The sequence below is a fragment of the Melanerpes formicivorus genome, unplaced genomic scaffold (genome assembly GCF_026170545.1).
Source record: "Melanerpes formicivorus ecotype bairdi unplaced genomic scaffold, bMelFor1.0.p_v2 SCAF_4, whole genome shotgun sequence".
In the NCBI taxonomy this organism is placed as follows: domain Eukaryota; kingdom Metazoa; phylum Chordata; class Aves; order Piciformes; family Picidae; genus Melanerpes; species Melanerpes formicivorus.
In genome coordinates this window covers 36,376,554-36,399,963 of record NW_027142356.1, presented here as the reverse complement: position 1 = coordinate 36,399,963, position 23,410 = coordinate 36,376,554, and the positions used below count along the sequence as shown (strand labels likewise).

General features: G+C 44.9%; 1 protein-coding gene and 1 non-coding gene across 6 annotated transcripts in view; both read left to right on the top strand.

Annotated features, from left to right (window-relative positions):
• Positions 1 to 4,326: 4,326 nt before the first annotated feature.
• Positions 4,327 to 4,413, top strand: TRNASTOP-UCA (transfer RNA opal suppressor (anticodon UCA)). The gene has a single exon. It is a non-coding gene; the product is annotated as a tRNA-Sec (tRNA).
• A 2,519-nt stretch (positions 4,414 to 6,932) lies between these two features.
• GABRA2 (gamma-aminobutyric acid type A receptor subunit alpha2) overlaps positions 6,933 to 23,410 on the top strand; it is a 78,379-nt gene continuing 61,901 nt past the window's right edge. Inside the window, exons 1-3 of one of the 5 annotated variants that reach the window (XM_068137638.1) lie at positions 6,933 to 7,107; positions 9,875 to 9,963; positions 12,558 to 12,673. In XM_068137638.1, coding sequence (XP_067993739.1) covers positions 7,105 to 7,107; positions 9,875 to 9,963; positions 12,558 to 12,673 — 208 coding nt within the window. In that variant the 5' untranslated portion in view covers positions 6,933 to 7,104. Of the gene's footprint in view, positions 7,108 to 7,583; positions 7,602 to 8,322; positions 8,340 to 8,702; positions 8,726 to 9,025; positions 9,084 to 9,874; positions 9,964 to 12,557; positions 12,674 to 23,410 lie in introns of those variants that run through there. The other 4 variants (XM_068137642.1, XM_068137641.1, XM_068137640.1 and 1 more) reach the window with 4 other exon arrangements.

Below are 23,410 nucleotides of genomic sequence, written 5' to 3'. Positions count from 1 at the left end.
TGTGTTGTCTTACATGAAAAACATCTTCAGAGGCCAAGGCATACTTGAGGGAACAGCTGAAAAATAAAGCAGATTGCATTTGTACAAGTAGCACAAATATAAAGATACTTATAATTAACAGATATTTGCATTCCCTGCACTCTCTCTTGTCTACCCAGAGCCAGGATCTTGCTTCTCTATAAACTTATTCTCAGCCTGCTATGATATGTGAGCTCCCCATAGATGTGGAAAGAAAATTGGTATCTGCAGGCTGAGGGAAAGCTGGAATCTGCAGGCTGGGGGGAACTGGAATCTGCAGGCTGGGGGGAACTGGAATCTGCAGGCTGGGGGAACTGGAATCTGATGGCTGAGGGGAACTGGAATCTGCAGGCTGGGGGAACTGGAATCTGCAGGCTGAGGGGAAGCTGGAATCTGCAGGCTGGGGGAACTGGAATCTGATGGCTGAGGGGAACTGGAATCTGCAGGCTGGGGGAACTGGAATCTGCAGGCTGAGGGGAAGCTGGAATCTGCAGGCTGGGGGGAACTGGAATCTGATGGCTGAGGGGAACTGGAATCTGCAGGCTGGGGGAACTGGAATCTGCAGGCTGAGGGGAAGCTGGAATCTGCAGGCTGGGGGAACTGGAATCTGCAGGCTGGGGGAACTGGAATCTGCAGGCTGGGGGGAACTGGAATCTGCAGGCTGGGGGGAACTGGAATCTGCAGGCTGGGGGGAACTGGAATCTGCAGGCTGGGGGGAACTGGAATCTGCAGGCTGGGGGAAGCTGGAATCTGCAGGCTGAGGGAAGCTGGAATCTGCAGGCTGGGGGGAACTGGAATCTGCAGGCTGAGGGGAAGCTGGAATCTGCAGGCTGAGGGGAAACTGGAATCTGCAGGCTGAGGGGAACTGGAATCTGCAGGCTGGGGGGAACTGGAATCTGCAGGCTGGGGGGAACTGGAATCTGCAGGCTGAGGGAAACTGTTGCTTTTATAAAAGCAGACCTCTCTTCCTCTCACCCAAACCAAGTATGAGCCAATTCTGTTTGAGCTTTCCTGTCCCAGTTGCTATGTGTGTTGCATTGCCCTCTGCTGCTTGCCTTATGTTTGTCCCATCAAGGAAGCCCTACTCAAAAATGATGCAAGTGTCACTACTCCTCAGAGCAAAGACTCTCTACTCATTCTTTCTATCTTGTGTATTTGGAGAAGCTAAAATCCTCAGGTGGTTTTCAAGGTACAGATCTGGAAGTAGTATAATCCTGGGAAAGGAAAACCCTTCACCAGTATGTAAGATGGGAAAGCCCATTTCAATTTCCTGTTCTGCTGAACTTCTCAGTGCACTTCAGCAAGTATCTTGAAGCTGGTTACTGAGAGCTGAAATAAAGCTGGCACTGGCCATTGCCCCTGCTCTTCAACCAGCAAGTCTGTATGATAGAGCTTTTAAACACACACAATGACTATTGCCAGGCTCAAAGCACCATAGCTGGACAAACCTGAAGACGAAAAGCTGCTCAGGCACTCAGAGCAGTGAGCGCTGCATAAGGCTGGAAGATTTTTATTGCTTTCTTGTTTATTGTGCTAGCATCTCTTGCTGAATAGTACATCTCCAAAGAAGTTCACCTCTCAAAGGGATCCAGGTGCAACCTTGCAGAAAGTTAGTGGCTGAGGAGTTTTGCAGCACAGCCTTCTTTGCTTACAGAGATCTCATTTCCATCATCATTCAGTGGGCACAATGTGGAGCTGCTCCTTCAAGGTGCCAGCCCTTCCCTTCTTTTTGCTCATATTAGCATTCCTGTAGCTGTATGATGAACCAGCTTAGAGACTGACTCACTCAAAAACTAGTTCCACACCCCACACCCCCCACTTCAACTGTTAGTTTTTCAATCTTCACATAAAGAAGATAACATGTGTTTAAAATTGCTCAGACATTTGATCTACATTGGTATTGTATTCTGGTTACCTATCTCAAATATTTGCATCATTGGAGGTGTTCAGGAGGAGACTTGATGGGGTGCTTGGTGCCATGGGTTAGTTGTTTAGGTGGGTTGGATTGGTTGAAGGCTTGGACACGATGATATTGAAGGTCTCTTCCAACCTAGTTTATTGTTATTATACATGGATCACAGGATGTCAGGGGTTGGAAGAGACCTCCAGATATCAAGAGCAGAGCAGAACCATAGAATATAGCACAGGTTGCACAGGAATGCATCCAGATCACTCTTAAAAGTCTCCAGAGCAGGAGACTCCACAACCTCTCTGGGCAGCCTGCTCCAGTGCTCTGTGACCCTCACAGTGAAGAAGTTCCTCCTCATGTTGAGGTGGAAGCTCTTGTGCTGCAGTTTACATCCATTGCCCCTTGTCCTATCACAGGGCACAGTGATCAGAGGATGGCCCTTCTTTCCTGACCCCCAGCCCTCAGGTATTTATAGACAATTATTAGACCCCCTCTCAGTCTTCTCCTCTCCAAACTAAACAGCTCCAGGTCTCTCAGCCTCTCCTCACAGGGCAGTGCTCTAGTCCCTTCATCATCCTTGTAGCCCCCTGTGGGACTCTCTGAAGAGAAGAGGCTGTCCCTTCCTTCTTGACACCTCAGATGTTTATATACATTTATTAGAGGTATGATTATTTTATTATAAGCTGATTGTTTAAGTAATATAAACAGAAATTTTAAAAGGATGAATGAAAGTCTTTCCAACAATTAAGGTCATATTGACGGAGATGTGTCTTATGTCTTCTTAGACACTAAATAATCAATGAAGAGCATACCTTATACTAAAAAATATTCCACTGATATATCACTGATAAAAGTTTCCTATGTGTCACTTCAATTTCCACATCCAAGCATCACTTCACTAAATTCCAATGCTTATTGTTTTCATCCTTACAGCTAAGTGTGTTGCTGGCCTAGATAGAAGGGTGAGGATTGATCTGAGGATTGATCTCAAGCAGCACAAAGTATAAGGTGAGTACCTCAACCTGCCAAACTTATTGTCTGGGTGTCCTGCCATACCCCAGGATCATCCTGTTGTGTGAAGTTCTGTTTGGTTACATCCATGATGGAAACTGTTTACTTGTGGCAAGAAGTGCAGGTACTGTTTTTAAGTCATTTCTTCTGCCTCCAGCACGGTGTAACCTCAGCACTGGTTAGGCTACACCTTGAGTCCTGTGTCCAGTTCTGGGCCCCTCAGTTTAGGAAAGATGTTGAGTTGCTGGAATGTGTTCAGAGAAGGGCAACAAAGCTGGGGAGGGGTTTGGAGCACAGCCCTGTGAGAAGAGGCTGGGGGAGCTGGGGTTGCTTAGCCTGGAGAAGAGGAGGCTCAGGGGTGACCTTATTGCTGTCTATGACTGCCTGAAGGGAGGTTGTAGCCAGGTGGGGCTTGGTCTCTTCTCCCAGGCAAGCAGCACCAGAACAAGAGGACACAGTCTCAAGCTGTGCCAGGGGATGTTTGGACTGGATGTTAGGAAGAAATTCCTCCCAGCAAGAGAGATTGGCCATTGGAATGTGCTGCCCAGGGAGGTGGGGGAGTCACCATCCCTGGAAGTGTTTAGGAGGAGGTTGGATTAGGCACTTGGTGCCATGGTTTAGTTGATTAGATGGTGTTGGGTGATAGGTTGGACTGGATGATCTCTGAGGTCTTTTCCAACCTGGTTAATTCTATTCTATTCTATTCCCATCATCCAAACGAGGAAGAAAAATGTCAAAGGAAGCATTTTGCAGAAGGGAAAATTACTAGCCTGGGCTTAACCTCTCCTGTGATGCTATAAAGTGGAAGAAGTGTATGTGAAATGTCACATACCTGCCCGGCTATTCAATTTGTCCTCACAGAGGAAATGAGAGGAAATATTTTCAATCTTGCTGGAACTATTGTGAAACACCACTCATCAGTGTGTGCAGGGCTTTGAGATCACTGGCAAGGGGGAATAACAGGATTGTAAAGTCTTTATTTTTTCTTTTATATGGATTGAATTGTATTTATATATTTCAGCAAGGATAGCAGAAAAAAAAAAGATAATCTCTTAAGTAAAAAAATCATAGAATCAAGCAGGTTGGAAAAGACCTCAGGGATCATCAAGTCCAACCTGTCACCCAACAGCTCATGACTAACTAAACCATGGCTCCAAGGGCCACATCCAATCCTTTTTTGAACACCTCCAGTGATGGTGACTCCACCACCTCCCTGAGCAGCACATTCCAATGGCAAATCTCTCTTGCTGGGAAGGAAGAATTTGTTTTATACTTCAGAAGCAACAACTTTTAGGCCTACTCTCTCTCCTGACTATTTCCAATCCTGTTGAAAGCAAAGGCACAACTGTCGTGGATTGAGTTGAATCTGTTGCTGTTATTCACACCATGCTCTGATGACCCTCAGTGGTCTGGGGTGCAGGCTTCAAACCTGTAGCTGTCTAGTGACAGAGTGGTTCAATTCCACCTTTCAGGCACCAGGTAATTATGCATTTTGTACTATGTACCAGGGCAACAAAGCTGGTGAGGGGTCTGAAGAACAAGCCCTATGAGGAGAGGCTGAGGGAGCTAGGGGCATTTAGCCTGGAGAAGAGGAGGCTCAGGGGAGACCTGATTGCACTCTACAACTACATGAAAGGAGGTTGTAGCCAGGTGGGGGTTGGTCTCTTCTACCCAGGCACATTGGCCATTGGAATGTGTTGCCCAGGGAGGTGGTGGAGTCACCATCCCTGGAGAGGTGTTCAAGAGGGGATTGGATGTGGCACATGAAGCCATTGTTTAGTTAGTCATGAGGTGTTGGGTGACAGGTTGGACTTGATGATATCTGAGGTCTTTTCCAACCTTATTGATTCTATGATTCTATGATTCAGGATAACCTGTTTCTCAGCTTCCTGTGTTTTCTAACAGCTTAGGATAGGATAGGATAGGATAGGATAGGATAGGATAGGATGGAATAATAGAATAGAATGGAGTGATAGAATAGAATGGAGTAATAGAATAGAATAGAATAGAATTAACCAAGGTTAATTCTAATCAGCCTGGTTGATTCTATGATTCTATGTTTATCTGATCCTGCTCAGTAAATCTATTCTTATCTCAGTCTTTTCTCAATCTTGAGGGTTTTTTTGTGTGTGTTACTTTTCCCTCACTTTTGTGTTGGGGGAACAGACAGATGGTTCCGTTTGACCCATTTTGTTCTGATTTAAACCATTACAATGACTCTCTGCCTTTCAGAGCACTTGTATCAGGCCTCAGGATAAGTCTCACAAACCCAGGTGACACGTTGGATGCTGTATATGTCTCAGAGAGAGCTGAAAGGCAGTGAAGAATATCAGCATTCAATACAACTCCACAAATAATAACATGGAAGCAAGGAGTTCCCAGCTGACTCTGCACCTGAAGGGGCTCAAGCACTCTTTCTAACCAACCAGCATGCAGGTAATCTAACTGAAAAAAAACCACCCCAACCCCCCAGCAATGGCACTTTTTCGTCTTTTCTCCTCAAATGTCTCCTATTTCATCTGCAGTGTGGGTTAGAAGGGTGTGGGACGATCACAAAGAGCCTTCTCTCTGGTAGTGATTACATTGCCTCTGATCTCTCACACATCGCCTCAGTAATCTGTTCCTGTACTCGGCTTCCCTGTGATTTGGGATGCCCCACAGGGCTGTCCAACTTGCCTGAGAATGTGAATGAGGAGTTGTTTTCAAGCTTCTGATACTTTCAAGGTATGTGGTTCATCTGAAGTGTGACTTCAATGCGTGAAGCTATGGTAAACCTCAAAGAACATCACAGGTACTAACTGTGATTAGAGCCTAAAACCCAGCACATTTTATTCAGGGAAGGCTTTGAGCATAAGCTCATTATAAATACATGCCTACCCCATGTGGCTTTTGAAGAATGACACTCTGCTATCACAGCAACAAGGAGCCACTGTGGCTGCCTTCCCTAACAAAAGGTGGCTTTCTATGTTTTGATGCAATTCCCATGCAAGGAGCAGACTCTAGTTTGGGTATTGGGGTTGCTTGAAGTGTCTTTGGGGAAGAAACACTGCCAGCACCTGTGGAAAAAGAAAAATACCTCTTTCTGTTATGTAATGTGTCTTGCCTGAAAATAAATCACAAAGGCTCTTGACTCTGAGTGGTTTAGTTTTCATGTACATTGGTGTTTGTGAAGTTACCTTTTCTTAGGACAAGTAGTTTTCTTCACGGGGAAAGTCAGTTCTGCCTTTAGTGTCAGTTGTTAACTCCTAGCATCTGGGGACTTCGAGGCAGACCCAAAGAAGTTGTTGGGGGTGTTTAGCCTGGAGAAGAGGAGGCTCAGAGGACACCTTTTTGCTCTCTACAACTGTCTGAAGGGAGGTTGTAGCCAGATGGGGGTTGGTCTCTTCTCTCAGGCAACCAGCACCAGAACAAGAGTCTCAAGCTGTGCAGGGGGAAGTTTAGGCTGGAGGTGAGGAGACAGTTCTTCCCAGAAAGAGTTGCTTGCATTGGAATGTGCTGCCCAGGGAGGTGGTGGAGTCACCATCCCTGGAGGTGTTCAAAAAAGGATTGGATGTGGCACTTGGAGCCATGGTTTAGTTACGAGGTGTTGGGTGATTTGTTGGACTTGATGATCTCTGAGGTCTTTTCCAACCTTATTGATTGTATGATTCCAAGATTTCAGCTTGACCACAGATGCTTAATTGATCAGACAAGGAAGAACTGTGAGCAGAGTATGTTGTGACCTCTGGACAGGCAAAGGTGAGGTCCTTCTGCCTTAGATGTGGCCAGGGTTAGACGGCTGCTGAATGAGTGTTCTTTGGATCTCAGTTTTTGCACTTGTGTCCTTAACTTTTGTCATTTCCCACAGTCTGGGCTGTCATTTCACTGGCTATTTAAAACCCAGGAATCCAGCTTGGTCCCTCTCTCCTCCCAGTCTTACTGAGAGTTACAAAATATCTCAAAATGTGAAGTACCAAATTGTCTTGACAGGCCAAGCACTTCTCTTGCTTGTCTCTCACACCCTGCTGTGAAGTCACTGAAGGAGAAAGAAAACAAAGGGTTCTCCAATCACAAGCAGCAATGATTAGGAAGCAGAGAACAAAGGAAAAAGATGAGGAAGAAAAGGAGAACAACAACATAAAAGAGTCACCAAATTGTTGTTTATTCTACAATTAACTGATGAAAATATGGTGGGTATTTTTCTCTCGCTCTTCTTTCTCCCTCTTCTTTCTCCCTCTTCTTTCTCCCTCTTCTTTCTCCCTCTTCTTTCTCCCTCTTCTTTCTCCCTCTTCTTTCTCCCTCTTCTTTCTCCCTCTTCTTTCTCCCTCTTCTTTCTCCCTCTTCTTTCTCCCTCTTCTTTCTCCCTCTTCTTTCTCCCTCTTCTTTCTCCCTCTTCTTTCTCCCTCTTCTTTCTCCCTCTTCTTTCTCCCTCTTCTTTCTCCCTCTTCTTTCTCCCTCTTCTTTCTCCCTCTTCTTTCTCCCTCTTCTTTCTCCCTCTTCTTTCTCCCTCTTCTTTCTCCCTCTTCTTTCTCCCTCTTCTTTCTCCCTCTTCTTTCTCCCTCTTCTTTCTCCCTCTTCTTTCTCCCTCTTTCTTTTTCTTGTTTTTCTTTCCCTGCCAAGCAGCTTCACATGCTCATTTTGGAACAGGCAACTCAGAAGCAAACTTCAGCACTGCAATACCCAGGTAGGCCAGTGGTGTTAAGAGGCTGACTGGGAGCTGTGTATTCTTCCATTGACAGAGGGGAAGGAAAGGATAGGGATGGAGATCCAATGTGTGGAGATGCATATTATTTTTCTTTTAAAAAGCAGCAATGTTAGGAAATTATTTATTGGCTGGAGTGGATGATCTTGGAACAGGTTGCCCAGGGAGGTGGTGGAAGCCTCATCCCTGGAGGTTTTAAAGACCAGACTGGATGAGTCCCTGAGCAACCTGATGTAGTGTGAGATGTCCCTACCCATGGCAGGGGGGTTGGAACTAGATGATCCTTGAGGTCCCTTCCAACAACAATGAAAAAACCACTATTAACTAATTCATCTGTATAAAATAGCAGACATACAATATCAGGAGGCTCTAGATGAGCCAGGTTGGAACTAGATGATCCTTGAGGTCCCTTCCACCCCTAACATTTCAAGGATTCTATGATCTTAAAGGTCTTTTCCGTCTGCAACGATCCTATTTTTGAGTTAACAATGCAAAATGGGAGTACACTAAATATAAACCTTTAATTGTCAAGCCTGTCCTGATCTACTTGTGCTAGAAAACCTAAAATCAATGGGAATGAATCCCAGCAGCTGTCCAGAGAAAGCTGGGGTACAGGAAAGGAGGGCGACGTGCTTTGAAAGGCAACACGGCAGAAAGTAATGCAACCTGAGCACAGGAAAAGGAGATTAAAAAAAACGAAGAAGAAAGAAAAAAAGCAAGGTTTGTTTTCCTGGCTGCCAGCATCCTGAGCTCACTTTAAATGACAGACTTTTCTTCTCTCTGCATTTCAATTAGACTGTGCCAAGGGGCGAGTGGGGAAAGGAATATTAATGAGGCGGCCGGGAGCCGGTGCTGGCGGTGGTCCCCTCGGCAGACCCAGCGCAGCGCAGGCTAATCCTTTGGGTTATACCCTACCACGACCCGTACTTAACAAGAGCTGACGGCACGGGCTGTGGAGGGCCACGCCAAACGCGGCTTACGGTTCGGGGCGTTGGGGGGCATGGTTCCCTTTCGCCCTGTTCATCGTTCGCGCACCGGCGAACCCACCGCGCAGAGCGGCAAGGCCGGCGCAGCCCCTCCGGCAGGGGCGGCCGCTCGGCGAGAAGGTGACTTGCATCTTCCCTCGCATCGCTCCGCTCCCTCGCCCCGGCTCCGGCCTCGGGGGGCGGCGAGCGCCAGCTCCGCTCCCGCCCCCGCCTCAACCGCGGGGCAGCCGCCGCCCGCGCGCGCCCCTCCCTCCCCGTGCCCGCCCCCGCGCACCGGCCGGCACGCGCGACTGCCCGCCACGCGCCCAGCCACGCGCGCGCGCCCGCCCGCCCGGGGAACCGGCTCCGTCCTAGCTCCGCGCTCGCTGCCGCCTGCCTGCCCCGCTCGTCGTCGGTGCCCTCCTTCCCACCCTTCCCCCTCTGCCTTCCTCTTCTTTCCTTCCACCCCTTCCTTCCCCGCCCCGGCCGCCGCTCCCAGGTAGGGTCCCCGGGGGTCCTCACCGGCGGCGTGCCCCATCCTCCCTCCCCCTTCACCCCCACGGCTGGAGACAGCTCCTGTTCGTGGCAAGGCTTCCGCGGCGGGCCGCAACTTGTCGCCCTGAGGGGGGCAACCCACACCCCGCCCCGCCCCGCGTCCCCCCGCAGCGGTGGCGGCGGTGGCGGCGGCGGCGGCTGCCGGCCGGTGTTTTGCCGAGCAGCTGTCAAACGTGCTGGGCGCTCGGCGGCGGCTGGGGGCGGCTCGCCCGCGGTCCCCCGCACCGAGCCCTCGGCGAATGGCATGAGTCTCCCTCGCCGCCCGCCCGCCCCTCCCGGCTGCGGTGTGCCGTAGTGAAGCGAGGAATGGTTAAACCTCGCTCTTCTTAACATACACACGGGTTTAATATTTTTTGTAATTTTTTTGGGTTTTTTTTTTTTGGGTTCCTTTTCGTCTTGGGGCTTTCGGCTTACGGAAAAGGAAAGCGTCTGATGCGTCTGCTCACATGCCACTTGTGATCATACGTTGCCTCTTTGCACAGAGCAGGATCGCTGGGAAAGATGGAGATACAATAAGTTGCTAGTAGTGGAAAGTGCTGCAGAAATCCAGCGGTTTCCTTTCTCCACCGAAGTGACATATTTTTATTTTTCCCCCCCTTAATTTTTATTTCTTCTCCCCCCCTATCCCCCTCGGGTTAAGTTGCAAGCGCTGCTTGGCGGAGACTGACTGTAGCTGAGAGCGGGTTTGTGGCTTTTGGTTTTGGTTTTTTTTTCTTTCCCCCCTTGCGCGGTTAGGTTTTGCACAGAGCAGCGATGAAGAGGAAGCTGGCACACTCCGAGATGCAGTTGGTTCTGCTCGTTTTATTGGTGTGGCTACCAACAAGGTGAGAGGATGCTTCGTTTTGTCGTTCGGTACAAACGTGTGTGCTGCGATCTGCTAAGGGGGGAGGGGGCAGGGGGGAGAGCTGGTGTGAGAGGTTATAAAAGTATAGTACGTAGTAATCTAATAACCAAAAAATGTCTTTCATAGCTGTTTGAATGCAGTGTTACATAGTTTCCAGGGCAGAGGCAGTAGAAGGCATTCCAGAGACCACATAAACCTAATCTCTTCTCCTTAAACTGTTTGTGAATTGATGCTTTATTTCACCGTTAATTAAATCCATTCCTTTAAATGCCTTATTGAGTCTTAAAGATCTGCTGGAGTTACTGTATCGCTGCGGTTCCGTACCGTGCAGAACGGTTAAGATGGAGAAATAGACCAGCATGAAGACAAACAGCAAATCACAGTCTCTAAAATAATGCTCACATAGATTTTAATACGGGCATGCCTTCCTCCCCCCCCCCCCCCCCCCCCCCCGCCGTGTGTCTCTCTTTTTTGGTCCAACATAACAGCATTCGAAACGATGCTTAAGCTTCAAACCTCTAGGTGGAGATAGCATACAACTTCACGGTCACCCATAATAAAACAATAGCCTCGTTTATTAATCAACTTCTTTTATGCTGTTTGAAGTTTCTCCATTTCTAAAGGGGCACCACGAGAGAAAGCTGTTTTAATCACCCAACAGTTCCGTGCTGCTCGCTGTCCCTAGGCGTGAAGTTAATTGCAGTTCATAACTTCGGTTTACTTGCTTTGGTTCTGACTGCAGTAGGGCTTGCCCTAATATGGCAAGGCTTGCAAGATAAAAAAATGCAAGTTTCCCATGATTTCAAAAGTGTGCCCTCATTTTCATCGATTTCCTAGTGAGCAAAGTCTTTCCTGAGACCATGTTGCCTGTTTCATTTCATGCCTAACTATGGTGCAGTGTGAGTTGAGTCACAGCGGGCCAGATCCTGCAAACCCTACTCAAGTGAGTAATCTCACTGACGTCAAAGCGACTACATGCGTAATTAAGGAGTTTATGCCTGAGCAAAGTTTGCAGAATTCAACCCTAATTTGATATAATTGAGTGATCTAATTTTTCAGTGGTGTCTTGACTTCAAAAAAACTGTTCTGTTTCCAAAAGGAGCTTGGGGGAGGGAAAAAAAAAAGGCTTACAGAGACTTACAATACAGAAATACACATTAAAGATCAAAAATGAGCCAGCCAGGGATTAAAACTCAGAACCCCCCTCTCACATACCTGTAAAACCACACATGATGTCTTGGCATGTTCTTTATAAGTTCTCTCTTTTTTCAGTCGAGATGTAGGGATGGAAAGCACAGACTGCAATGATTTACATTTAAATACTTCCTCCATGCTGTGGAATTGGGGACCAACATAATGCCCTTGTCTTTAATCCTTTTATAGCTTGCTTTTGAGAAAATGTCATCCACAGCCACTTTTGGTTTGGAGGAGAAGGAAACACGCTTGGGTTTACGGCATTCAGGGTGCCTTGGTCAGTAGTACATTTAGAGATGATCAACACTCAAGTGTGCAGATGGCTGCAAATGGTATAAATGACAATGCCTCTAGCATATGATGCTTTACCTCCTTTATACTAATATCCTGATAGGAACAGGACTGATGAGCTCGTGTATTTCACATGCATGGTGCTTGGGATTGTTGGCAGAGTGACATTTGCATGCGCAGGGGCTTTCTGCATGAAGTGTTTCCCTAGTAGAGAAAACCTTTGGTCTGGGTATCCAGGTACGGGAGGTCTGTTCAGCAGCAGAGCTGACAGGGAAGCAGATTCATGTTCCAGTCCCTGGTGTTTTCCACAGAGATATCAACCCATAAAGGCTGTAACAGCTCTTTCTTTATGAGGGAAGTTGGGAACAACCGATGATCTATAGATTCTTCTTGACACTTCATTTAGGATTTCTCTCTTTTTTTACTCCAACTTCTCTATGGTTTGGCTGCATCTAGAGGATTATCAGGCAGTGCCGAATGAAATAGACTCTTAGAAACATGAAGGCTTATTCACAGCTATCCTGCAGCTTGCTGGTTAGCATCGTTGTTCCCACTTACCAAATACTGACATCAGAGGACTCCCTGAGCATGATCACTGGAGTTTTCCCTCATGTTAGTTCCTCTGGTCATGTACATTACATGACCATTGGGTGGAAGCATATCCACAGGATTTATCCGGAGATATACTTGGGTGAGAGCAGATAGGATAGAGCTGGAAGGAGACAATTTTGTGTGGGGGAACCCTGGGAGTGACATACCAGCGAGGCCTGGGAAAGCTCTTTTAGGCTTTTACACCTGCACAGCCAAATGTGTTAGTGGAGCTTTAAGCAGCACTGGCAGTGATGCCATGTTGACTAGAAGGGGAAGCTACTGAAAAATGCCTTCCTGGAAATTTTCAGTGGTGTATCACAGACTCATGTTTCTGAACACATCACATGTAAATTGTGCGTTCTACACTCTTACCCACACCCTTTTCGGTCAGAGGGCAGCAGTTAAATGCTCGAGGCCAGCTTGACAAATGAAAGCTGTATGTTGACTGCACGTTGAAACATATTTAGCACTTTCTGAAATGTAAAAATGTCCATTTAGATCAGTGCTGGCTGACTCCCTGGAAGACGAAGCTAAGAATAACATCACCATCTTTACAAGAATTCTAGACAGACTTCTGGATGGTTATGATAATCGTCTCAGACCCGGATTAGGAGGTAATAAAAGCAATTAAAGATTGATTTATTTATCTTTGTTGGTTTGTTTAATCTCAGTTTTAATGTTCAGATTTTATGCAGTGATATTCTTCCTTCAGGATTCCCTGCCCCCCCCCCCCTTTCTCCCCTAACAACTGGTATGGATCTCGATACATTATTTATAACTCTGTGTTCACCCAGCTGAATCATTTGAAGTTTGAGGGAGATAACATCTATGAATGGAAAGGAGGCACTTTCACACATTTATCTTAAGCAGAAAAAGGAGAAAAAAAAAAAGAAGAAGAAAAAGAAATCTGGTGATTTAACATAGTAAACCAGAATGAGAAGCAAAAAATAACATCTAAAGCTGTTATTCCAGTCAGGGAATTTCGGTTGAGCAAGGAAGGCAGGCTCGATTCCTGCAATGCGATGAGTGTGCTGGCAGAAATCTGGAGAAGTGTTTTGTGTGCTGTGTGTAGGATCCACATTTTTAGACTCATTCCTTGTCCTGGTAAATTCAATAAGGATATATATATATATAACATATATATATATATATTTGCTTCCTTGGAACTAGGGTTTCACTGATAATTAGCATTCTGTTTCTGGGTACTTTGCATGTATTTGGACCTTCGAAAAGGAAAATAAAAGGCAAAAGGAAAGATTTGAGGACAGAGATCGCTGCGCTGTTGTGCCATAACTGCCAGCTGTTTTTCCAAGCATCACTTCATGTTTTGACTTTAAAGCTGTGAGCCAGCTCGTGTAAGCAAGAAATGTAAATTAATTGTTTGGGGCTGGAAGTATTACAGTGCAAAAAAAAGATCTCCGTGGTTTTGGGAGGGGCAGAATATCCTGGTTTAGATAATACTTTACCTACTGTTATGGTTTGTCTGCTATATAGCTCAACATAAATATTTATGTGTTAACAAGAACAACAACATCATCATCATAAGAAGCATCATCATTATATTATTCTTCTTATTCTCATTCTTATTCTTATTCTTATTCTTATTCTTATTCTCATTCTTATTCTCATTCTCATTCTTATTCTTATTCTTATTCTCATTCTCATTCTTATTGTTTTATCATTGTACTTTTCCACCTGGCAACTGTTTCAGCTTGCTGAAACTAATTCCAGTGCAAAAATTCCTGGGAGCCATTTCTGTTCCTGTTGATTTCAGTAAGATCAGGGCCAGCTCTAACTCCACAGGAATTACTCTGACAACTCTTGCTTGCTCAAACCAGGAATTAGCTAAGCCTCACAGTTTTTAGCCAGTACTTCCACCCTGACCTGTGGCTCTGGTTCTGGAGAATCTTGACTTGCATCTGACACAGCATAAAGTAGGAGCTGACACCATCTGGAAACAGCTTTCTCATTAGATATTAATCTTAACCTAGGATATTTTTTTCTCTTCATTTCCATTTCTGGCCTCTGTACAGTGGACACTTGTGACATATTTCCTATTAATGGACTTTTTAATTCAGATGATCCATAAAACACTGATTTGAGGATTTCTATAGTGATGTCTTCCATGGAGATTCAATTTCTTTGCAAAACACCTGAGTTTAAGAATTTAGACACAGTATGATCAGGAAATGCCTTGCAGGTGAACTGCAGGAGCATTTCCCATCCCAGAGCTCGTGTTCAGTTGGCAGGGCTTTTGAAATCATGACTTGCACTGGAAAAATAACGAAGAATTCTTTTCCTTGTTTACAAAAAGCAATCTGCCATTTAATGAGAGCAGTCTGCAGTTCCTTTCCACATCATATCTGCTTTAAAACATTTCCCTCCTGGTTTTTTTCCCCCCCCCTTCTCTTTGCCAAGCCTCCTAGGTAATTAAAATATACTTGGGGAGCATAAAAATTGAAGAATTAACATCTGTTTGATATTGGCATACATGGCAATCAACCCATGCAGAACATGTGTGAAATGAAACTGTGTCATGCATATTAAAGCGTGATGATTCATGATGCATTAATCTAATGTGAAAAAAAAAACCCCACTTCGCTTGGGGATGGAGGAATTTTTGCAGTTTAAAAGGGCGCTTGTGAAAGCCATTGGTGATGATCCATGGTATGAAATATACCAAATAATGCTTAGTAATTATGGAGTAATGTTTCAGGAATTTTGTAGCAGGGTTGGTTTTTTTTTCCCTCCATTTTTCCCTGTTGAGCTGAGCTCTGGAAGATGGAAAAATTTCATCATTTTGGGTTTCTTTCTTTCTTTCTTTTTTTTTGGAACATTATGTACCCAGTGAGTCCTGATAGTTTCTGAGAGTGTTTTTGCACAGGCTACTGCATGTCATTAATTTAATATACTTAGTCTCAGTTCTGTCTCATTTATATGATTCTGGAATAATTCAGCTGAAAGCAGTAGAGCATTGACTTAGGCACAGCAGCTGTCATTATCCTGCTACTCTACTATGGCTGAGATCACAGTCTGGTCTATAGCGTGTGCTACAACAGAAATAGTCTGGGTTCTGAGATGAATTCTTTTAAAGCCTTCTGAAAGCAGGAGTGGTTCCCCAGCCCACTTTCACCTGTTGTGAAAGACATTTTTCAGAGGTGTCTCCCAGCAAAAATTCAGCTCAGTGCCGATAATCATTTCCTCTTGAAGCCGTTTGTAATCGTGAAAAGTGTTAGCTTATCACCGGCGTTTTAAGGAGTTACTCACCAGCGAAGTGGAAATGTATTGGCACCTCCAAAGATTCGACTAAGTAATTGTCTGTTTTGGAATGAATCCCTGAATTTAGGGCTAGATCTGTAATTAATTTTACTGGGAGCCTTGGTGTAAGTACTTAAGAGTATGGTGATGATGCTTTACTGGTACATGGATACACTTCAGAACTGAGCTCTGTGTTCTATAGGCCGCTCAGGCAGCTTTAGCTTTTACTGGGGATGCAGCTCTGCTGTATAAACAAGTTTTGGCTGTTGGCTATTGGTTGTCCTAGCAGCTGGGATCCTTGAATGATGTATCAACACCATAGTGATGAAATAGCCTGCAAAATGGGTGTGGGTGGGGAAAAGAAGACACTGCAACGTCCCCTGAAGCCAGAAACATCTTGTATGACTTAGATAACACCCCGACCTACTGTGCTGATATGGATAGGCATGAAATTGTTCAAGAGGAGATAATTTTTTTTCTCTCTATTTATTTTATGCCAAGCACAGGATGGCAGCTGGAACACACCTCACTGCACTTTCAGCTCTGACATGAGCTGTTTTTCCCAATCATTCCATGCCTTTTCTGTTTAGGCATCCGAGCAAATTACAAGTTCAGTTTCAAAACAATTTCCCTATGTCTTTAGCACTAATTTGTATGAAAGACAGCCTTGTAAATGATTAAGTCCTAAAAAGTTCAGTTATGATTTTCTTCAAGATCATGAAGGTTTGCAAACCATTTAGGGCAGTACTTTTCCATAAAGAATTTGGTTTTGTTAGTAGCATATAGAAGAAGAGATCCCCCAAACTAAAGATGCTGAAACTAAGCACGGGACCCAAAGAAACTTTAAGATATTCAAATAATGAGACAACAGAATGTGAAGGCTGAAATGCAGCTGCATTTAAACCTAGAAGTGATTGAATTGCCTACCTCCCCACCTACTTTCCTATACCACATGATTAAAGGGAAAAAAGGGATAGAGATTAAGGCATTCTTCTCTTTTAATAGGTTGATATTAGGTGATCAGAAAAAATAATAATTTAAATAATAGGTTCTTTTTAAAGATGAAAAAGAGAATGTGAGAGAGAAGGAATGGAGATGTTGCTAGGATTTTCATACTGTGTTGGATACTTCAGTAGTCTTACCATCTTCATAAGCTATTCAGCCTGCTTTGCTTTCTCACATTTGAAAATGGCCATTTCCAGCAGCTATAGAGTTTCCCTCTGCTCTGCTATCTCAAAGTGATAAAATATAATTGAATACAAGACTTGGAAAAGACAAAATTAAAGTCTTGGGTGTGTATGTGTGTGAAACAAAACCCAACAAACTCACAAAGGGAAGCTACAAAGGTAGAAGACTGGACGTCACAGAATGAAAGCCGCATTTTCAGCTGCCATGTTGAGGTTGAAAAAAGCTGAGCAAATCTGTGCAGCCTGAGGATCTTTCCCAGGAGCTGTGGTCAGTCTCACCAGCTTCATGAATAGTATCCTCCTTATAAGCAAAGAGGTGAATGTTGATTGCTGAAAAAGTTGAGGAAGATCAGAGAGTAAACAGGTGAAAACTTAACGCTGCTGGAGTTCCATCCTGAAGGTTTCATCTCTGAAGGTTTCATCTCTGCTGCAAGGTGACTTTCAGATGTTCTAGTTGCTTTAAAGAAGAATATTCATTGTGTTTCACTTGGAGACATAGTACAACGTTTTGTAAAGAAATTGAGCAGGAAAACTGAAGGAAATTGGGAAGGGTTGTTGTTGATGATTGCAGTCAGAGAGACAGTGGGCAGTGAGCAGTTGCAGCTCACTGGATATATTGTTGCCTAGAGTTGGTATGGTGGCATGAGAGGCTGTGATTAAAGCTTGTGTGATGTGCTCCCTAATGCAAGCTAAAAGGGAAAAAGATATTTACATATATATGTATTTCACAGAAAACTTTTCCCACACAGCAGGACAGCTATATGTGTGTGTGTATGCATGTGTTTATCAGAGTGGCATGTCTTCAGTTGCCAGGAAACAAGGCCAGAATCATCTGCTGATAATCACGACTGTGTTAAACTTCAGGCAGTGCACTTAGGTGTCTCTGGGATTCAGGATATCTAATCAGCTTTAGAAGAGTTTCTCACTGTAGCACTCCCCTAGCTGTGGGCCTTAAAAACTTAGTGGTGTTTGTCACCCTCACCATGCTTGGTACACATTCAGAATATCCTAAAAGAAGATCCTTCAGCTGTTTTTGTGGCAGTACACAACAAGAAAGTTTTCACTGCTGGCTTTAAAAGAAACAGTGCACGTCACCTGCTCAGTTCTGGTTGTTTCCTTAGCCTTTCTTTGCTCTGATCTTTTGGAAATGCTAACATCTCTCTGCCAGAGCTAGTGCCGAGCAACTCAGAGCAGCATTTGCACTCTCTGAAAGCCCTCTGCCTTGTGTAGTTATGCCAGAATACAAAGGAGTAAGTTCCTGTGTGCTCTTTCTTGGGCTGGAAAAGTGTTTTCAGAGCAGTCAGTGAGAAACTCAGATTAATTTATGCTGGAGTTGTTGATAATGAATATTGGCAAAAAGCATTCTTTGTGAAAAATGGAAAAGCAATAGAGAGGAGGATATGGAAATCCTATTTAATTAGTTATCCAGGTCATGCACATGGTGCTAGAATCCAAGAACAGAACTAAGTATCTGTAAGCATTCTAGGGAATGCAACATTAGGGAAGTGGAAGCATACCCCGGCACAGCTTGAGACTGTGTCCCCTTGTTCTGGTGCTGGTTGCCTGGGAGAAGAGACCAACCCCTTCCTGGCTACAACCACCCTTCAGGTAGTTGTAGAGGGCAATGAGGTCACCCCTGAGCCTCTTCTTCTCAAGGCTAAACAACCCCAGCTCCCTCAGCCTCTCCTCATAGGGCTTGTGCTCATGGTCTCTCCCCAGCCTTGTTGCCCTTCTCTGGACATGTTCAAGTGTCTCAGTGTCTCAGGTTGGACTTGATGATCTTTGAGGTCTTTTCCAACCTTATTGATTCTATGATTCTATGATAAAAAGCCCTCAGAAACCGTTGTGAAACTGAAGGAAGTAAAAAAACCCCAAACCCTAACAGAAAAAATGATGTAGGATAGGAAAGTGGCTGAGAGCAGCTAAACAAAGCTATTTGTTTGTTGCTGGGTTGGTTTGTTGTGACTCCGTGGATAAACCAACAGTGGAGACATCAAAACAAGATTAATATTGCAACTCTGCAGAGTATTGCAATCAGGGAAAGTGTGCTGTGCAAAAGTGGCAAAACGCTGTGTGCTTCACAATGGTTAACAAAAATCTAGGTGCTGGTGCTGTGCAGTGAAGTTTGTACGCTGTGGCTGGGGGGATTTCCCAGTTCCCTGACTGGGATCCTTCCCTTCCCTTCCCTTCCCTTCCCTTCCCTTCCCTTCCCTTCCCTTCCCTTCCCTTCCCTTCCCTTCCCTTCCCTTCCCTTCCCTTCCCTTCCCTTCCCTTCCCTTCCCTTCCCTTCCCTTCCCTTCCCTTCCCTTCCCTTCCCTTCCCTTCCCTTCCCTTCCCTTCCCTTCCCTTCCCTTCCCTTCCCTTCCCTTCCCTTCCCTTCCCTTCCCTTCCCTTCCCTTCCCTTCCCTTCCCTTCCCTTCCCTTCCCTTCCCTTCCCTTCCCTTCCCTTCCCTTCCCTTCCCTTCCCTTCCCTTCCCTTCCCTTCCCTTCCCTTCCCTTCCCTTCCCTTCCCTTCCCTTCCCTTCCCTTCCCTTCCCTTCCCTTCCCTTCCCTTCCCTTCCCTTCCCTTCCCTTCCCTTCCCTTCCCTTGAAATACTGCTGATGACACTAAAGCTGAATTAAGGCTTCTTTGCTTGCTTTCATCCTAGCTCCAAGGAAGACACAAAAGCAGATATTACAGCTTTCTGTGGTGCTCATTGGAGCTCCCTGCAAATCAGCCCGACAAGCTGGTTTTGTTCTTCAGTCAGGTTTGATGGGCTAACGCAAACATTGATCTTTCATTTTTTTTTCCCCAGCAATACTTTTGTTGTGGGTTATTTAGAAGCTGGTTGAAAAGCAGTGGCCTTGCTGCTGTCCAAGGCATTCTCCTGTTGACTGCTTCCCACTGAGGACTCGTACCATGTTACATAAATCCTGCAGCGAGTTTGCTAGCCCAAATATAGAGCTGCTTCTCACCCTGGCTGACTAGTTTTAATAGCCAAGTGCCAAAGGATGGCAATGTTTTTATTACCCTGGTTAAACGGTGCAATTTCTGTAGTGCCACCTAAATTGCAATGATAATTGTTATTTAAACAATCTCTCTCTGAAGCATTTTCAGAAACATTTAAGCATAACAGAAATTCAGCCAGGATATCTTTGGGGGGGAATTCAATGGATTTTTAGTAGTGCATTTTAAGCATGGAAAAAAGGGGCTTTAAAATGGAGGTAGCAATGCATATGTTGCTTACATTGAAAGCAAATAAATGTTAGTCATTCTGTAGCAACAAAGACACAGAGTTAAAAGTTTTCTGGGTTACAGTAAAAAATGTACTCGCAGACAGTAAATCCTTTAATGTTTGCTGCCATGATGTGGCTGTGGACTACTCACTTTCATACATTCACAGGATGCTTTGGGTTGGAAGGGACCTTAACAATCACCTAGTTCCAATGCCCCATGCCATTGGCAGGGACACCCTCCCCTCCACCAACTTACCCAAGGTCTCATCCAGCCTGGCTTTGAACGCTGCCAGGGAGGGGGAATCCACAGCCTCCCTGGGCAACCTGTTCCAGTGTTTCACCACCATCACTGTGAAGAATTCCTTCCTAATACCCAGTGTAAATCTGTCCTCCTCAAGCTTCAATCCATTCCCTCTCATCCTGTCACTACAAGCCTTTGTCTAAAGTCCCTTCCTGCCTTTCTTGCATACCCCCTTCAGGTTTCCTATATTCTTTGTACAGGCAGCACACAAAAAAATCGTGTTTCAAATCTTTTCTTTACTAAGGTGTACCAAAGAGAGTGTTAACTAAAGAGTGAAAGAAGGAAGCTCTAGAGATCCTTCTCTACCTACAGATTGCATGGCTTTCCTTTTGTGCCAGTACAGTCTGGTTGTTGCTGAGTGGTCTGATGTAGATCTGCTGCTTCTGGCAGTATTCCTGCCTGTGTACTCCTGCTTCTGCATCCTTGGCGTGCCACCATTTCATGACCACTTTTAACAACAATGCACCATCTGGTGCATCCAAGTTTTAGAAGTGGTAGTGTGCAGAGAGAGAGGTATTTCTTCAACAAGGATCATGTAGAAGGACATCTTTGGGGAACCTCTTTCCCCAAGCCCACATTTACAAAGCACCGTGCCGCCCCCCTGCCCTGCTATAGTTAGGGTCTGCTTCTGACTTGGCTTTGGCTTTTGAATCAGCTAACCTTGGGCTAGCTTTGGGCTAATGGATATTGGAAAGAGCCCTGAGCTGCTAGCCAGATGCCAGCAACACTTCATAAATTAAGCCTTTGTATTAAGAATCAAGAACACAGTCTCTGGAAAACTGCAGCAACTTGGTGACTTCTCAGTTCAGGACTGTAGTGAGCTGGAGAAGTTCATGTGAGACTTCTAGAACATGTCTTGCCCCTGACTGGTGTCCTTCCCATCCTCCAATTTCTGTGCAGGGGGAGGGGGGGGAATGATTCTATTTTTTTCTCTTCCCCCTGTGTGCAATTATGAATTTACAAAACACTGCAAGCAGCTGCTGTGCTATGATGGAACTGATCTGGAAGTTCATCTCCTGACTGACTGCACCTGGAGTGGGGGCAGCACAACTGTGCAGACCTCACCTGGTGGTGGATCAGTTGCTGGTTAGCAGAGGGTGGTAGATTGGACTGGATAATCTTGGAGGTCTCTTTCAACCTATGACATTGTAATTACCTGTATGTTAAAACTGGATCTGCTTTCTGTAGTATTTCAGTCTGTATTTCAAGCCCTATGAGGAGGTGCTGAGGGAGCTGGGGTTGCTTAGCCTGGAGAAGAGGAGGTTAAGGGGAGAACTTGTTGCTCTCTACAACTACCTGAAGGGAGGTTGTAGCCAGGTGGGGGTTGGTCTCTTCTCCCAGGCAACCAGCCCCAGAAGAAGAGGACACAGTCTCAAGCTGCACCAGGGGAAGTTTAGGCTCAAGGTGAGGAGAACATTCTTCACAGAGAGAGTTGTTAGCCATTGGAATGTGCTACCCAGGGAGGTGGTGGAGTCACCATCCCTGGAGGTGTTCAAAAAGGGATTGGACATGGCCCTTGGTGCCATGTTTTTGTAGTCATGAGGTGTTGGTTGACAAGTTGGACTTGATGATCCTTGAGGTCTTTTCCAACCTTATTGATTCCATGATTTATTGTTAGCATTAGTAGCTCTTATGTGAAGCAGAAAACACACTCTTTTTCAACAACCTAGCATTGGGGCAGTGAAAGCCAAGGTGAAAGGCCACCGTGAGGAAGGAATAGGGGGGGGAAAGCAGGACAAAAGGGATGGAGAGCGAAGGAGGGAGATAAAATGGCGATACTAAATGTTGGCCACTTTTAAACACCTGGCAGGTTAAGACAGCTGAATGATAATTTATATATGTATTTATTTATTTATTTTTTCCAAATCCCCTTTGGAAACCTTGAACATAAGCACTTTCATCCTTCTGGCATGTGCATGTGTTTAAATTTCTGACATTAATGTTGTTCAACAGTGAGTCATCTGTCTCAGAAAGCAGCTGTAGAGGATGTATCAGATAACGGTTTTGTGCTGCTGCACAATGCGCCAGCCTCCTAAATTAAAGCGTCAGCAGAAGAGTTTTGAATTAATACTGTCAAAAGTCTAATAAATTTTAATGATAAGAACCAAAGTGCTTTAATATGCTAAGATTAATCTTTAAACACGTTTTCCTGTCTGGTGGTGGGTTGTTTTTTTTTTTTGCAGGTTAACACTCAAATTAAATTAATCATAAGCTAAAGGAAGTTTTGTTTACCGCTATCAGCCTAATAGTTTGCAGAGTATGTCAGCACTAGCTTAGTGAAATTCTCTGTACATCAAGAAATTATGATTCTGCTAAGCTTCTGGAAGTGATGTTGCTCAGAGGAGGCTCAGGGGAGGCCTTATTGCTGTCTACAACTAGCTGAAGGGAGGTCGTAGCCAGGTGGGGGGTTGGTCTCTTCTCCCAGGCAACCAGCACCAGAACAAGAGGACACAGTCTCAAGCTGTGCCAGGGTAGGTTTAGGCTGGATGTTAGGAAGAAGTTCTTCCCAGAAAGAGAGATTGACCATTGGAATGGGCTGCCCAGGGAGGTGGTGGAGCCTCTATCACTGGAGGTGTTTACGAAGAGACTGGATGAGGCGCTTGGTGCCATGGTTTAGTTGATTAGATGGTGTTGGGTGAAAGATTGGACTTAATGCTCTCAAAGATCTTTTCCAACCTGGTCCTGTCTATTCTATTCTATTCTATTCTATTCTATTCTATTCTATTCTATTCTATTCTATTCTATTCTATTCTATTCTATTCTATTCTATTCTATTCTATTCTATTCTATTCTATTCTATGCTATTCTATTCTATTCTATGCTGTGCTATTCTATTCTATTCTATGCTGTGCTATTCTATTCTATTCTATGCTGTGCTATTCTATTGTATGCTGTGCTTTGCTGTGCTATTCTGTTGCTGTTTGGGAACATTGTCTGTGATTACGTTGTAGCACACATCTCTTGATTTGCATTCCATAATTCCTCGCCATATGTCGAGGGCTATTTAATAATTAGAGCAGTTAACTCTGTGGAAGCAGTCTGAATCAATTTCTGTCTTACCTGGAATTACTGTGCACATCAGAGGACATGAAACATTTTAGTATGGTTGTGTAGCTGCAGTAAGAGATGGGATTTAGTTGCATCTTACCAACTGCCATTTGTGTTTTATGTCCATCCAGACATATTGGGTCCTGCACTTGCATTTCTTTTTGTTGAAGCAGCAGAAGCAGTCTGAATCGATTTCTGTCTTACCTGGGATTACTGTGCACATCAGAGGACACGAAGCATTTTAGTAAGGCTGTGTAGCTGCAGTCAGAGATTGGATTTAGTTGCATCCTGCCAAGTGACCTTTATTTTTCATGTCCATATGTACATATTTGGTCCTGCAC